Source organism: Rhizopus delemar, genomic scaffold, assembly GCF_000149305.1.
Source record: "Rhizopus delemar RA 99-880 supercont3.1 genomic scaffold, whole genome shotgun sequence".
Classification (NCBI taxonomy): Eukaryota; Fungi; Mucoromycota; class Mucoromycetes; order Mucorales; family Rhizopodaceae; genus Rhizopus; species Rhizopus delemar.
In genome coordinates this window covers 4,721,357-4,735,833 of record NW_027137827.1, presented here as the reverse complement: position 1 = coordinate 4,735,833, position 14,477 = coordinate 4,721,357, and the positions used below count along the sequence as shown (strand labels likewise).

Sequence of the window (14,477 nt, the reverse complement as noted above, 5' to 3'; positions counted from 1 at the left end):
CCCATTCAATCTTTTTTTTTTCTCTTTTGCCCTTGCTCACACAAGGGATTTATTAATTTCTTTTACATCTCCTTTGATCTATCTTGGGCAATTATGATACCTTGGAACACCGCGTGCTCATTTAAGCCTTTAAATAAAATATCTCATTTAAACATAGAAACATCAGAATGTGCTATCGGCACATTAAAAAAAAAGGAAGGATTAAGGGTCAACAAACACAAATATACACTCTTGTGTATACAACATTGCAAAGGCAATTTAGTATATGGGAAAATGATCTGTTTGGTAAACTTTCTTCTGTTAGCAATTCATTTTCCCAAAAAAAAAAAAAAAAAAAAAAAAAAAGTTCATTTTATAGAAAAAAGACAATCTAACAACATGTTTATTATCTATTTATCGGTAAAAGGAAACTTTTGCAAGCAAAGCAAAAATATATTGTTTATTCGTAAGACTTGACAGGTGATAAAGCCATCTTTACATCTACTTTTATCTTGATGAGCTCACTCCTCTTTGTACTTTGTATTTAACGGATGAGCTCTTTACTTGAATTTTGGGAATGTAAAAACTACTTTTAAATAGTCTACAAACATTTATTGAATAAAACATTTCATCTTTTAAAGTATTTAAAGCAGCTAATAAAACCAAGCTTATTGTCCTTCTTTTGATGGGCTCATGTTTCTGCGATTATCTCGTTTGGTATCTGTAGTAGGTGATAAACTGTTCTCGCCTCTCTTTGGTTTATTGCTTCCTCCTTCATCTGAGCCTTCGAGCTTCGCAACATTCTCTCTTGTGCTCTCTTCTTTTTTGTCGTCTTCAGTTTTACTAAGCTCTTTCACTCTAGATTCTCTTGTGATCTGGCCATCTGCACTAAGCTCCTTTGTATCGTCCTCTTCTGTACTGGGTTCTTTTTTGCTAGACTCTCTTGTACGGCTCTCCTTTTCTGATTTTCGATCTGGGCTTTTTTCATAGCGTCTTTGTGGTCGTCGTCTGTGATCTCTGGAAGTCGAACGACTTGCTTCTCTTCTACGTCTGCTCTTATCTTTTGAACGATCATCATCGCGTCTTTTATCCCCTAAGCGATCACGGCGTCTGCTACTTTTTGAATCGTCACGTCTTCTTCTTCTGTCTGTTGAACGATCTTCCCCATCGCGTTTCTTATCTCTTGAATGACGTCTAGGGCTTCTTGAGCGATTTTTATCTCGTATAGGACTTCTCGAGCGATCTCTATTTCGCTTTTCATCTCTCGAGCGATCTCCATTTCTTCTTCTTTCTCTTGAGCGATCTTTATCTCTTTTCTTGTCTTTTGAACGATCTTCATCTCTTCTTCTGTCTCTCGACCTGTTCTCATCTCCTTTTCTTTCCCTTGAATGGTCTTTATCCCGCTTCTTATCTCTAGAGCGACGTCTAGGACTTCTCGATCGATCCTCTCGTCTTCTACTCCGTTTTGGTTCGTCATCACGGCGTCTACTGCTGCGCCTATCACTAGAGCGGTCACGTCGTGTACGACCCTCTGATTTTCTATCTGGACTCTCATATCGTCTTTGACGTCTTTTAGAAGGTGATTTCGATCTCGCAAGCTTGTCTGCTTTACCCATCTCCTCACCGTTTTCATCGACCAAATCCCATTCATCTTGCTTTTGTGGTTTAGGGTTCAAAGTGTGTTGAATGCTGGCTATAAGTGCCTTTGCACCTTCATGCTCTGGTTCAAGTTTTAAAACACGTTCTAAATGCTCTGCTGCTTCTTTTAATTTATTTTGCTGAACAAGTCTACATGATTGTTAGTTTAGGAATAATCAGTCAACCGGTAAGGTTACCCTTCTGCTACATGAAACCATCCTTCAGCATATTTAGGATCCATGTCTAATGCTCTTTTATAATGCTCCATGGCTTCTTTTATTCTATTTTGTTTAATCAACTTTACACCTTCGGCAACCCTGGAAAGTATATCATTAAAGCAATTTTTTTTTTTTCACATATCAATAGCTTACGAATCTCTGGCATAGTTTCTATTTTGTATATCACGCAATTCTAAATAATTTTCCAGTGGTCTCACTTGTTCTTTTGAAATAGACCTATCCTCCAGGACGTTAGGTAAATAGGGCAAATGACTTAGCAAGGTTTGCTGTCTAGCCGTCTTGGAATTAACATTAAAGAGATTAGCCAATTTGAGCCATTGATGAGGATTCAAAAGCATAGCGTCATCATGAATGTTATTTAACCAAGCTGATTTTTCATGAGGTAAAAGTAATGCCAGCTTTTCAAATGGAGTTGTTTGTGTGGTATTGGGTGTTTCAGCAATCACTTTTTCCCCTTCTTTTTCTTTTCTTGCTTTACGATCGGCTTTACGACGTGCAAGGTCTGCAGACGCGCTGAAGGTAAGTTGAGTGACAGTTTGTTGAATAGAAGGCTTCTTAATAAATGAATCGAGTTTATTTTCAAAGACATGAGCACTTTCAGTATCGTTAAGGAGGATGGGCGGGGTTGTAGGTGTATAGCTTGTATTGGTAGGTGGCAAAGAAGCTTTTCTATAAAAGTAATGTCTAGAAGGGGTTCTAGGTGGTGTGCTGGAATCTGTTGTAGGAGTTGTGTTCATTTTAGAAAATAAAAGAAAGAGAGAGAGAGATGTGTGACTCCTTTTTTCTTTTCAAACAGTGGTTTGCGTTTGAAAATAGAATTTTTGGGAAATGAAAATAGAAATTTTTTTCTGGCCAATAGAATGATTATTGCAGGTCGTACCTACTCCAATACTGGACCACACCAAATTGGATAACATTTATTCAGAGCAAAAATTTGGATAGTATTTTTTTTTTACACGATTTGAATCCAATGAATAAAATTGAAATTTAAAAGTCTAAAAGATGAACCATTTTTACTTAATAATAAACAGCTTTTTTAAAAAGTCGGTAGCTAATATTTTTCGGTCCAAAGTACCTTTATGTGGTGAACCTATTCATGTTTCAAATCAATAACGCTGTCTAAATAATTGTATACACTTGAACTCCTATAACAAAATTGATACCGTAGCCTGTTACCAATAGTAAGGTTGATCCATCATTCTAAACAAACATGCTAATGTATTATGCTCTTTTTTAGATTTACCAATCAAAACTATGAGGATCATCACGCTACGGTGTCCTGTCCATTCTTTTTGCTGCTCTGTCTGGTATTTTTTTAATTATTCCTCCCCGGCTATTGGGAGCATTAGGGGAATACTTAGATACTTTAATTAGGTAAATATTCAAGTATAGCGCAATGATTTATACCTGGTTTTCTCACTCTTCGTATTTCATAAAATTGAAAATCTCATCTTGCTTTTCAATTAGTGTAAGTATCTACGTTCTTTTTCTTCTTCTTCTTCTTCTTCTTCAAAAAAAAAAAAAAAAAAAAAAAAGAAAAACCGTACTGATATTTTATTCAAAATAATCAATAGTTTCTGCTTTCTTTCACTGTGCCTATTCATATTATACTCTGACATATCATAACTCAATTTATATTTTTAAATGATAAAGTTAGTATTTATTATTATTATTCTTGATATTATAATATATTTCATTAAATAAAAGTAAAATATTGTAATGATACTTTTTCATCAAAATTGATCGACATGGTTAATTGCAGCATTCTCCATGCGAGTAGTTGGGGGATTTGGGAAATGAACTTTAATAGAAGCTTTACGGTTGTTGGAACAGTAAGTACAAGGTACCATTAGTTTGTAAACCCCCCCCCCCTCAAAAATGCTTTATCATAATATCGAAACAAAAAACTTGTTTTTTAATACCAGAGGGATGTCCATTCAACATATCTGCCATCATCTTATAGAGCTTTTGGATGCCGTGTCTTTCCTTTTGAATACTAGTACGATCATTGGCCCCACCTGAAAACTCTACGAAGCCTGTGGGTACCTTATGATTGCAGACCTTGAACAATATCCCATCCCATTTCGCTTTGTTAGTGGCATAGTATTCCCTTTCGAGCCATCCCAGCTCTACAGTATCATTCATCGATAAGAACAGCTGCTTTGTTATTACAATAGTGGTGTACACGGCTGCCGTTCTTTCTAAAGCAATGGAGTTCATTGGAATTTTTGGAGATTCTATCAAATCCAAGCTAGATATTTTTTTTTTTAATTTTAAAGATTATTTATTTATAAAGTCCATTTGAGCGCGGGGTGCTTATCACATCTGTTTGTCCCAACGAGTTCAATATGAAGTAAAGTAATGTGAAGCTAAAAAACCCTTCGGGATCAAAGCCAAAAAAGGACAATAGAACAGTACTAGGAAAATAATAATCTCCTTAATGCTTTAAGAGCTAATTTAGAAGGAGCTGACCATGTGGAGGTCTGGTACAAGTGTCGATATGGCTGTAAAGATGGTCCAGTTCAAATAGTATTGAACATATGGTTGGCCAACTAAGAGTCCAAGGGGTAACTGTACGACTTAACGAGGGAGTTTTGTTGGTAGGAGATTTAAAATGAACGACAAAGGATCTTCAATAGTGCTAGGCATTTGTAGTCGGTTGTGCATGTTGAGACATTGAATTGCGTGCGTTTTTGTCAGCGTCTGATTTAGATGGAGGGGACAAAGCCTGGGTTTGCCACCAAGCTAGATATTGGGTTAACAACAAATAAGACGACGTAAAATTATATATTAAAAGGTTACTTACAAGTGCCGAATCAAGTTTTCAATGATTCCAATATCATATTCACCAATGGTATCATAATCTTGTTTATATGCATGCTCATATAGTTTGTTTCTTAATGCTCTGCTCGAGAGATTTTTAACTGATTTAAGCGTATCTAAAAGCTCATTCGCTTTTTCACTAAGTTCTGGTTCCTCAACATTCATTGCTGACATAATGTCTTCGTACTCTTCTTCCGTTATGTTTGACTTCAGTGACTGGATTATTGCTTCTGAAGATAAATCGATTATAATTGCGACTTACTTATCGGATGCCAAATTAATGGCTTGAGCCATTACTTTTTCCATTCCTTCATTATCAGAAGGTGCTGAATCAGAGGATGAATTTGAGCCAGAAGAGGATAGAGTTGAACCATAGAAGTTAAAAATCTAATTATATTACATATATAACGAAGTTAATATTAAAGAAAAAAAGAGTGCTTGTTGTCATTTCATACTCTTTTTGCTTTTTCTCTTATGCTTTCATGGACTAATTGCTGTATTGAAGAAACTGTGGTACAGTAGTCGCTCTATTTAAGGGTGTCTGATTTAAGGGTATTTTCTATTTATGGGTGTATTTCTAAAGAACGGCATAGGTCCCCAGAATAAATACCACTATACCAATAAATAGAAAATTTTTTATAAGTGGTAGTTTTTTGGAGCACTCTAACAATATTTTTTTTTACTTTGTAAAATAAGGTCAAACTGTTTGCTCTTTTGACTTATTTAATTCAGAACAAGAGTCAGCCAATCTCATTCGAATTCGGCGATGTAATTTACGATCAAGATCGTCCAAAGGAACTTCGTACATGAGAGTAGTTTCATAGGCTTCTCTCAACCGTTTTTTACACTCTACTATATCGACACGCTGCTCATCTTGCTCTGTATTATCGTTTTCTTCTGTTTCATCTACGTTACCTTCTGCCGTTTCTTCATTATTAGTAGTGCTTGTTGTATAACATACTATCATCTCGCTTTCATCTGCTTCAAGGTTCAACTGGCTAACGTCAGTAAACTTGTTGTCAAATTTCCCGGGGAAATTTGGGAGCATTCCATTTTATCTCGGCAACAATCTCCTCTTCCAATGGCAAAGCACTTGTTGGATACTTCACTGGCTCAAAATCACAAATTGTTCTTTCTTTAAATGCCAATATTTTTGTATGCTGCCAGCAGTTTTTTATTGTTTCTGATTTTACTTTAAGCTATGTATTAGCTAGAAAAAACATAGCCTGAGCTTGGTCCATTTTATAAACATTCGGATTATCGAACTGTTTACTGATATACAGACATAAAGCACGGTCGTACTGCTGGGCTCGGAAGCTGGCAATAATTCCTGTGTATACAAAATATTAATGAGAAAACTATAAAACAAAAAGACAGCTTATATAGCATTTTATCAATAAATAACAGGCTACCTGCATCAAGAGCATTTAGCTTGTTAGTCGCGTTTGCTAGGAGAAATATCAATTTAATGTTGTTGAGCGGAATTCTTATTTTATGAACGGACGCATTATCCAAAAGAAGAGCAATTTTTCGATTCTGTCTTCCAAAGGAAACATTTAACTTTTTCACGTATGTTGTCATCCAAGCATTAGTAGAATAATGATATTCAATTTCATGTTTTTTTCCAATTGCAGTCATGGATAACAAGTTAGCTCTTGCTTTAAAACATCTGGGGCTCTTGTCTTGTGCGATAACAATTGGTTGCCCTTTGTAAGCCCCATCCGAGTTGCAGAGCAACCCAACTGTCAGACAGGTTTTACTTTTTTAGGCAACCAAGCGACTCGGAACATATGGTTGTTCTTGGTAAGTGCTGGTAATATAAACCTGGTTCATAAGAGTTCATGATATCTACAGGATCACATGGCTCAAGAAGTCCTTCTATCTTCTTCAATTCGTTCTGGATGTTTTCAGAAGTGATGTCTACGAAGGCACTTTCACCATTCATTGGCCTGCATTTTACTCCAATTCGCTTAAAAAGTTTGGTGAGCCATCCAAAGAAAATGAAATTTCGTTTTCAAGGATTCTATAATTCACTCAAGCAATAGGTCTTACATATCGAAGGATTGAATCTCAATTGACTGGCAGATTGTTATTGTTCATGTCTGCAACAAACTTTACTACTTCATCATCAAGTTGAGGATAGCGTGTTGCTTTTAGACTTTTGCCATTATTGACAACATTAATATTACTATTTAACGTTTCAGCATTTTTGAGAATGTTTGATATAGTCTGTTGGGCAAGTGGTTGATCTAAATTGAATTTCTTCATAGCCCATTCACTTAATTCTGTTTGATTAAGCTGGCCAGTAGCATTTTGATCCAAAAACTCAATATTTTGAGAAATAGAAAGGCGTACAGGTTTATTATTAGACATTTTTTTATAGATGGAATCTAAACAAAGAAAATAAATTTGTTATGTCATATTTATTCTTATCAAAATTATTCTGAGTCTACGATTCGTATATTATCCTTCCAGCAAATTTGATCAAGTCTTAAGCAAGTTTTGGCTTGCTAATGTCCTTACACAATTACCAAATCTATACCAACCAACAGTGGCCAATGTGGAAACAGGTTGTACAAACATGTCTATAATGCAGCTACAATACATATTAAGTGAGTTCAATTGTTTAACAGCCACGAATTTCGATTTAAGGGTGGCCAAAACTTTTGGAATATCCACCCTTAAATAGGGCGACTACTGTAAGACTAAGAAAGAGAGGATCTTGGCTTGTAAGCTATAAATATATTCTTGCCTATCTAGTAATTTTGTCATATGTAACATCCATTTGATAGAAATTTTGTCAGATGAATGCTGCTTACTGGACGATGTGATACCTTTGAGACTTACTTTGCACTCTTTGTTTAAATGAAAAATATACATGCAAAGTATTTGTATTTTATTTTTTTATTATAAATCGCACGTATTAAAAAAAATATAATAATTGCCTCCAAGTGATCTTCAAATAGTGTTGTTGATCTATGTCGGTTGATCAAAAAGAAATTCTGTTCTTCAACTTTCTACCAGAATTTTCTGAAATTGTACCAACAAAACTTTGGAAACCTTCGGAACAGGCCATTCGGCACGAGTTTTTAGCTACTAAATTGATTGTGATACAGGCTATAAGCAGAATGAAACTTGATTCCTTATAATCAAACTTTTTTTTTTTTTTTTTTTTTTTTTTTAAAAAAAAAATTCTTCTTTTGGAGGCATTCGTTTCGTAAAAAATAAATATATAGTAAATCTTGAACAGACAATGGCAGAATACTATTCATAAAGGTCATGACTTGAAGGATTTGGATGGTTTATTCTTAGAGATAGTGTAGTCAAAGCTTGAATAAAATAAACATGACTCAATTAATCTAAAAAAAGGCGTGGTAGTGAAATTTCAGTACGTGGGCCCTGCTTATTTCTATATTTACCAAATGATAATTGTATAATCACAATCCTTAAGACTGTACCATGTCTATACAAAAAAACAAAGAATAAAGACAAGATATAATAAATCTTCCAAGAAGAGCTTCAATCCTGATTGTACATCACTTTCTCTGTTTGGATTGTACCGCACAAAAGTTTAAATGGCTCCTTTACCAGACAAAGTTAAAGGTAGCAAAGCCATAATTCAATAAGCGAAAATACATATTTAAAATATACAAGCTATTTCAAAGAAAAAAGTGTGTAGGCTTGTCAAAAAAAGGACAGACCTATCTGGAACTTAAAACCTTGATCTTTGGACTCATTTATTTCTATTTTCCAAAGACCAATTTTTCCAAGTCAGGGACCAATGGACTCTAAAAATATTTTATTAGACAAGTTGCCAATATAAAACGACAATGAAAACTTGAATTGTGTTACTTTTTTTTCAATAAACAAAAAACGAGTTTTCCTTCCCACTATTATCATCCCACACACCTTTCTTTCTCGTTTCTTTTTTTTTTTTTTTAATTAGTCTACCCATTCCATTCCCTCAAAAACATGTCAGCACAAGATGGACAACAACAAATTGGATATTCAAGCGAATCAGTTTATGATGATTATCAATATGAAGAAGAAGAAGAAGAATACAAAGAGAATGAAGAAGAACAAGTAGAAGATGATATTGGATCGGAATTGAGTATTCCAGATGAGGATATTAATTTTGATCTTGTTTATGCTCTACATACATTCACGGCCACGGTTGAAGGACAAGCATCGGTTGTGAGAGGTGACGCACTGACCCTATTGGATGATAGTAATTCTTATTGGTGGCTCGTGAAGGTATTGAAGACAGCAGAAGTAGGTTATATACCAGCTGAGAATATTGAGGTATAATAAAATAAAAGAAAGAAAGAGAGAGAGAGAGAGAGAGACTAAGATAGAATAGACACCTCATGAAAGATTAGCCAGATTGAACTCACACCGTAATGTGGAGGCAAGTGAATAAATAAAATATTTATTATTTATTAATAAACAGCATATTCATAGATCACGAGAAAAGATCATTTCGATCCATTTCCAACTCCGCCACCCAGTCAACCTAAGAAACGAAAAAAAGTGACATTGGCTGAAGGAGTTCAGTATCAATCCCAATTCATTTACAGCTCAACCAGTGATTCAGAAGAAGAAGATTTTGAATATGAATTTCATGAGTGGGATGAAGCCATGCAGTATTCTGAATCTTCAGATTTTGAGTCCTCTGATGATGATGAAGAAGAAGAATCCAGTTTATGTTTTAAAGAATCTCAGCTTATGCAAAATAACGCTCTTTTAAATATTGAATCTCATTCAAGTATAGACTCTGATATCCTACCAGAATCCAATTTGGAACATCAAGAAGAGACGATCAAGATATCACTGACACCAACGATTGCAAAGAGTGTTGAAGAAGAAAAACAAAGCTATAAGCAATCCAAGTCCAAAAAGACAGCCAAATTAGAAAAGTTGCTTCATTCTTCTTTAGAAAAGAAGGAAAAGAAGGGAAGGAAGAGTAAAAAGATTCGCAAGTTCTTTTCGAGGGGGAGCAAGAAAGAAAAGAAGACAGGATTGGAAAGTGAGTTGTTGAATGAGACGTCTTCCATCAATTCATCTCAATCCAGTCTGGTCAGTCGAGACCGTATGGGCAGTGTGGACTCGACCCAATCGATCACTGCACTCAAGATCCAAGGAGGCAGTGATGACATTCAGGAAACCTGGGTGAATGTGTATCCTAGCACGACTGCGGCTGAAGTCATTCAGCAGATTAGACCAGAAGAAGATTGTGATTACTATTTGGTGGTCAAGACATTAGGTGGTGATGAATGTACCCTGGTTCCTTCTGATAAACCACTCGAGATATTCTATTCACTGACCACCCACCTCAATACACCCATGCCCTCTCTCAAAAAGGCCAGGAGGATCTCTCAACTGATGGGAAGTGATCATCATATCGGTGGACCGACGATGGGTGAAGTACAGGATGAGGTTCAGTTCTTTTTATTTGCAAAGCCCAAGAGAATGGAAGATGGTGAGTTTGAGATCAAGGTGTGTCATGAAGTAGAAGGTGAAAGGGTGGATAAGTTGGTAAAGATTTCATGTGGTATTTTAATCAAACATGCTGTCACTTTACTACTCGAAAAGTTTCATGTTCTTAATGGAGTTGTGGCAGATGAAGAAGGTGTGGATGAAGAAGCAAAGAGGTCACTACGGTTATCGGAGGATAATCCGATTGAAAAGTATCGATTGGCTATTCGTATCCAAGGAGAAGGTAAATAGGATTGGCAGAATGATGTGAGTCTGATGATGTCTATAGAACGTGTGTTACCACTGAATGATACCTTATTCAATGCATTTGGTGAACATGTACCACCTATTCACTATAGACGTAGCAGCCATAATCCTGATCAGCGTGAATCGATCACGACTCGCATTCGACCACCTGAAGAGAATGAGACTTGTTTTATATTGAAATGTGTAGAGAGAGAAGAAAGAAAGGAGAGACGTCTCAAGCCACACCTCGTTCGTCATAATACACCGATGCCTAGAAAAGAATCCAAGCACCAGACGACACAGATACCTGTTCCGATCCAGACGAATAACAATCAAGATACCCTTTTGAATCAGAAAAGACCTAAATCAAATGAGTCCATCTTGGTTTGTACAAATGATTTTGGTATGAATGATCTCATGGTCATCATACGTGGTATGGCTAATATGAATGAATCAAATGGTATTCGAACAGAGATAATTGATTTATTTAAAGAAGATGTGACAAGATTAGATCAATTAGAAAAAGAATTGGATTCGATTCTGATGGAAACCATTGAGGTCTTTTAGTTTTTTTTATATAAACAAATAATTATACACTTTTCATCTTTTCAAAATGTTCTTTTACAATCAATTGGGCTACTTTTTGTGCTTCTGAAGCAGTCGTAACCACCTTTTGATCATTTGTGATCCATCTCGAACTGAATGAATGTAAATGATGATAAGAAGGAGGTGCGATCGGTACAGATTTAGAACGACGTCTGATCAGACTATGATTGTTTGATTTCAACAGTTCATTTCTAAAACATTCTCTCATCCTTTGATCTAATTCGATCGCATCCAACAAGACATCCAATGAAAGTTGATTGTTATAACTGGGTAAGATGGAAGGTGCTGAAGTTGTACGAGGATGATGATTGTTTTTAAAAATACGCTTTTATATCTTGTTTTCTTTCTTTTTATTAGACACAGGAAGTGTAAATTGAACAGAAGGTATAATCATCCTGTGGCAAAAAAATAAAAAAAAAAAAAAGAAAAAAGAAAAAAGAAAAAAGAGTTGTTTATATATTCAAACTTATCCCCTTTCTCTCTCACTCTCTCTCTTTCTCTCTTTCTCTCTCCTTTGAAATTCCAACTGAAATTCTGAAATAAACTAAACAGTGACAAAAAAAAAAAAAAGTTTAAAAAAAGAGACTTGCATTCATTTAACAGGGAGTGAGAAAAAAAAAAGAGACGTTTGACATCACTCCCACTTTCTCCTATTTTTTTTTTTTTTTTTTTTTCAATGTTTTTGTAAAAAAAAAAGATAGTTTTTTTGTAAAGAGAAAAAGGGTTTGGATTGGATTCGATTCTTTATAAAGACGTCATCTACAATGAGGATTGTTGATGATTGTCATAGCAACCTGTTCACAACCCTCCATCAATACATTCCAACCCCTCCTCCTCCTCCTTTTTATCTTGTGATCCAATTAAAGGGAGCTTATTTTCATCTCAATTCTCCTTGTCAGTTCATCTCCTGAACACTGTCAATCGATAGAGGATGGCTGTATTTAGGCTTATTTTATTCATCCAACAAACCATTTAAAAAGGTTTTTATCAACAAAAGCCTATGTTAGATTGGATCCTCTTGTTGATCAACAACATTTAAAAAAAAAAAAAAAAGGTAGATCATTCACAACCTGCGTAATTAAAGTGGATAAAAGTTTTAACTGAAACCTGCAACCTGACGTCAGGGCGATCTTAAAAGTGAAACAATTGAATAAGAACGATCTTTTTTATTTATTTAGCACCATTTTTTCGACCTAGTTTATGAACTCGTAAATGTCTACGCATGTTACTCTGTACACTAAACTGTCGTCCACAACCTTCTTCTGAACAAACAAATGGTTTTTCTCCAGTGTGAGAATAAGTATGGATACGTAGTGAAGAAGGTCTGTTGAATGGCTTTTTACAAAAAGGACAAAAATATTTTCCTGTTTGTTCATCTCTTTCTATCACCGGCTTGTTCTCTTCCAGTTTACTTTTAATGTTGAGTGCTTCTGATAATAAAGCAGGTGGTGGTGAGACTGTGCGTGCTCTGTGATTCAATTCATTGATAAATGGTAAATCATGGTTTGTTTTATAAAGTGTGTTTGTATTAGCAGATACAGTACGACGATGTGTTTGGTGATGTCTTGTTTGATTTACAATGGGTAGTGGATGTACAAGTGTAAAATCTGAAGTTGATCTTGTATGACTATTATTCATGTTCGCTCCAGGCGATCTTCTATCTTTTCTCTCTTCAATTGATAAAGGTGGTAATAGACTGGTCGTGGTTGAGTTCATCATCCAACTCGGTTTATCCTTCTGGGGTATATCATTAGGACCAGTGATAGAAAGCTGTTGAAGTTCTGAAGGTAAACTACTGATGCTGTGGCTTTGTCTATGATGTCTTCTTATTCTATTATCATTTATTGTTGATGATCTATCTTTATCATCATTTAATAAGAATTGAATGGAAGGTAAATTTGGATTCTTTGTATGAAGCATGGATGAAATAAAGAAAGAAGAAAAGAAAGAGGAGTATCGAACTAGTTTAAAAAAAGAATTCGGAGTTAAAAGTTAAATATGGATCGCTTATTGGACATACTCTCTTAACACATGGTTCATCTTTATTCATCCTCTTGCGCCCTATTCTCTTTCTTATCAAAACAATTGGGCTTTTATGAATGACATTTGTCCAGTTATCGTGTAACATTTGCTGGTTTGCAGAAAACAATGTATTTTTAGCAGAAAATTCCTCCCTTTTCATCTTTCTCCGATCTCTAATAAAGGAGACAAAATATGAATAAAAAGGGATCAAAATAGGCTATCGAGCTCAGTCAGATCTATGTCTTGGTCTATTTCATTTGCCCTTCTTATTCCCATCTTCCAAACCTCATCCCAACTTTTTTTTTCCATCTTTTATTCTTGGTATGTTCTGAGTTTGAAATAGGTTGGATGGATAGAGTCAAAAAAAGTTTTTTTTTATATATTCTTTTTCCGCTCAATTGTCAGTTTTTTATTGCAATGTCAAACAAACGTGGTGCACCTCAAGGTGGAAATAGAAAGAAAAGAAACAAGACATATCACTGTGCTAAAGTAAATAAACAAGAAAAAACAACAAAGCAAACATAATAATCCTTTGTGCAAAGGAAGCCTCAGGATCAAAAGGCAAGAATGCTTTTAATCTCTTGCCAGGTATGAAAGGAGTATTGGTTGCATGTACTCGTGGAAGAGAAAGCAGGGCTGTCAAGGAAGCATTAGAAGTATTGAATGAGGTAAGGAAAGAAAAGATTCGTTTCAACATATTAATTCATGGTTGCAGTATGCCGATACATTATATCCTGATAGTAAAGAACAAGAAGCAGAAGATGAGGAAGAAGACATTGAGGCATCCATTGCTAAAGAAGTAGCAGAAATGAAGGGATCAAAAGAAAAGAAACGATTTGCTAATATTACAACCGGAACAGATTGTCGTAAAAACAATAGAACAGTACTACTTTATATAATCTAAAGTTTATCTCTAGTGGCATTTATTCGTGCGACTGATCCTGTGGAACCCGTCGAATTGATTCATTACATGTTGACAGATTTAAATGAAAAACAATTGAAAAAGACACGCTACATTTCGAGATATTTACCTATTCAAAAGACCTGTCAATCTAATTTATCCGATATTGAAAACGTAGGAAAAGAACTCTTTCCTTCTTACTTTGATCAAAAGGATAACGAAGGCAATTTGTTAACCAAGAAGGTAAAGAACAGGATGGTCTTCATATTCTTTACTCACTCCTTTATCAGTTTGCTATTGTTTGCAGAGTGCGCAACTGTAACAAATTGAGTACAAAAGATGTGATCAACCTGTTGGCAGCTACAGTGCCAAAAGGACATAAGGTAGATTTAGAAAATCCAGATTATACAATCATCGTGGAAGTTTGTCAGGTAAAAAGAAATCATGAGGATGAACGCAAGGGAATAACACGCCCATTCTTTCATTATAGACAATATGTATGATGTCAGTCGTTGAAGATTTTCACAAATTAAAAAAGTATAATATTG

General features: G+C 35.2%; 6 protein-coding genes across 6 annotated transcripts; 2 read left to right on the top strand and 4 right to left on the bottom strand.

Moving 5' to 3' along the window:
- Positions 1-647: 647 nt before the first annotated feature.
- RO3G_01830 (uncharacterized protein) lies at positions 648-2,593 on the bottom strand (the record flags this gene model as incomplete). Its single annotated transcript, XM_067656421.1, has 3 exons — positions 648-1,767; positions 1,815-1,934; positions 1,989-2,593. The coding sequence occupies 3 exons, from the start codon at positions 2,591-2,593 to the stop codon at positions 648-650; spliced, it is 1,845 nt and encodes a 614-aa protein (XP_067512522.1).
- A 2,344-nt stretch (positions 2,594-4,937) lies between these two features.
- On the bottom strand, positions 4,938-5,487 carry RO3G_01829 (uncharacterized protein; the record flags this gene model as incomplete). Its single annotated transcript, XM_067656420.1, has 3 exons — positions 4,938-5,066; positions 5,266-5,291; positions 5,457-5,487. The coding sequence occupies 3 exons, from the start codon at positions 5,485-5,487 to the stop codon at positions 4,938-4,940; spliced, it is 186 nt and encodes a 61-aa protein (XP_067512521.1).
- A 1,262-nt stretch (positions 5,488-6,749) lies between these two features.
- On the bottom strand, positions 6,750-7,262 carry RO3G_01828 (uncharacterized protein; the record flags this gene model as incomplete). Its single annotated transcript, XM_067656419.1, has 2 exons — positions 6,750-7,069; positions 7,211-7,262. The coding sequence occupies 2 exons, from the start codon at positions 7,260-7,262 to the stop codon at positions 6,750-6,752; spliced, it is 372 nt and encodes a 123-aa protein (XP_067512520.1).
- Positions 7,263-8,651: 1,389 nt separating this feature from the next.
- On the top strand, positions 8,652-10,967 carry RO3G_01827 (uncharacterized protein; the record flags this gene model as incomplete). Its single annotated transcript, XM_067656418.1, has 3 exons — positions 8,652-8,981; positions 9,141-10,398; positions 10,444-10,967. 3 exons carry the CDS (start codon positions 8,652-8,654, stop codon positions 10,965-10,967), a joined length of 2,112 nt encoding a protein of 703 aa, XP_067512519.1.
- A 1,209-nt stretch (positions 10,968-12,176) lies between these two features.
- On the bottom strand, positions 12,177-13,046 carry RO3G_01826 (uncharacterized protein; the record flags this gene model as incomplete). The annotated part of the gene is made up of 2 exons (XM_067656417.1): positions 12,177-12,837; positions 13,027-13,046. 2 exons carry the CDS (start codon positions 13,044-13,046, stop codon positions 12,177-12,179), a joined length of 681 nt encoding a protein of 226 aa, XP_067512518.1.
- Positions 13,047-13,445: 399 nt separating this feature from the next.
- Positions 13,446-14,432, top strand: RO3G_01825 (uncharacterized protein; the record flags this gene model as incomplete). Its single annotated transcript, XM_067656416.1, has 5 exons — positions 13,446-13,517; positions 13,571-13,696; positions 13,744-13,894; positions 13,946-14,172; positions 14,220-14,432. 5 exons carry the CDS (start codon positions 13,446-13,448, stop codon positions 14,430-14,432), a joined length of 789 nt encoding a protein of 262 aa, XP_067512517.1.
- Between the last annotated feature and the right edge of the window lie 45 nt (positions 14,433-14,477).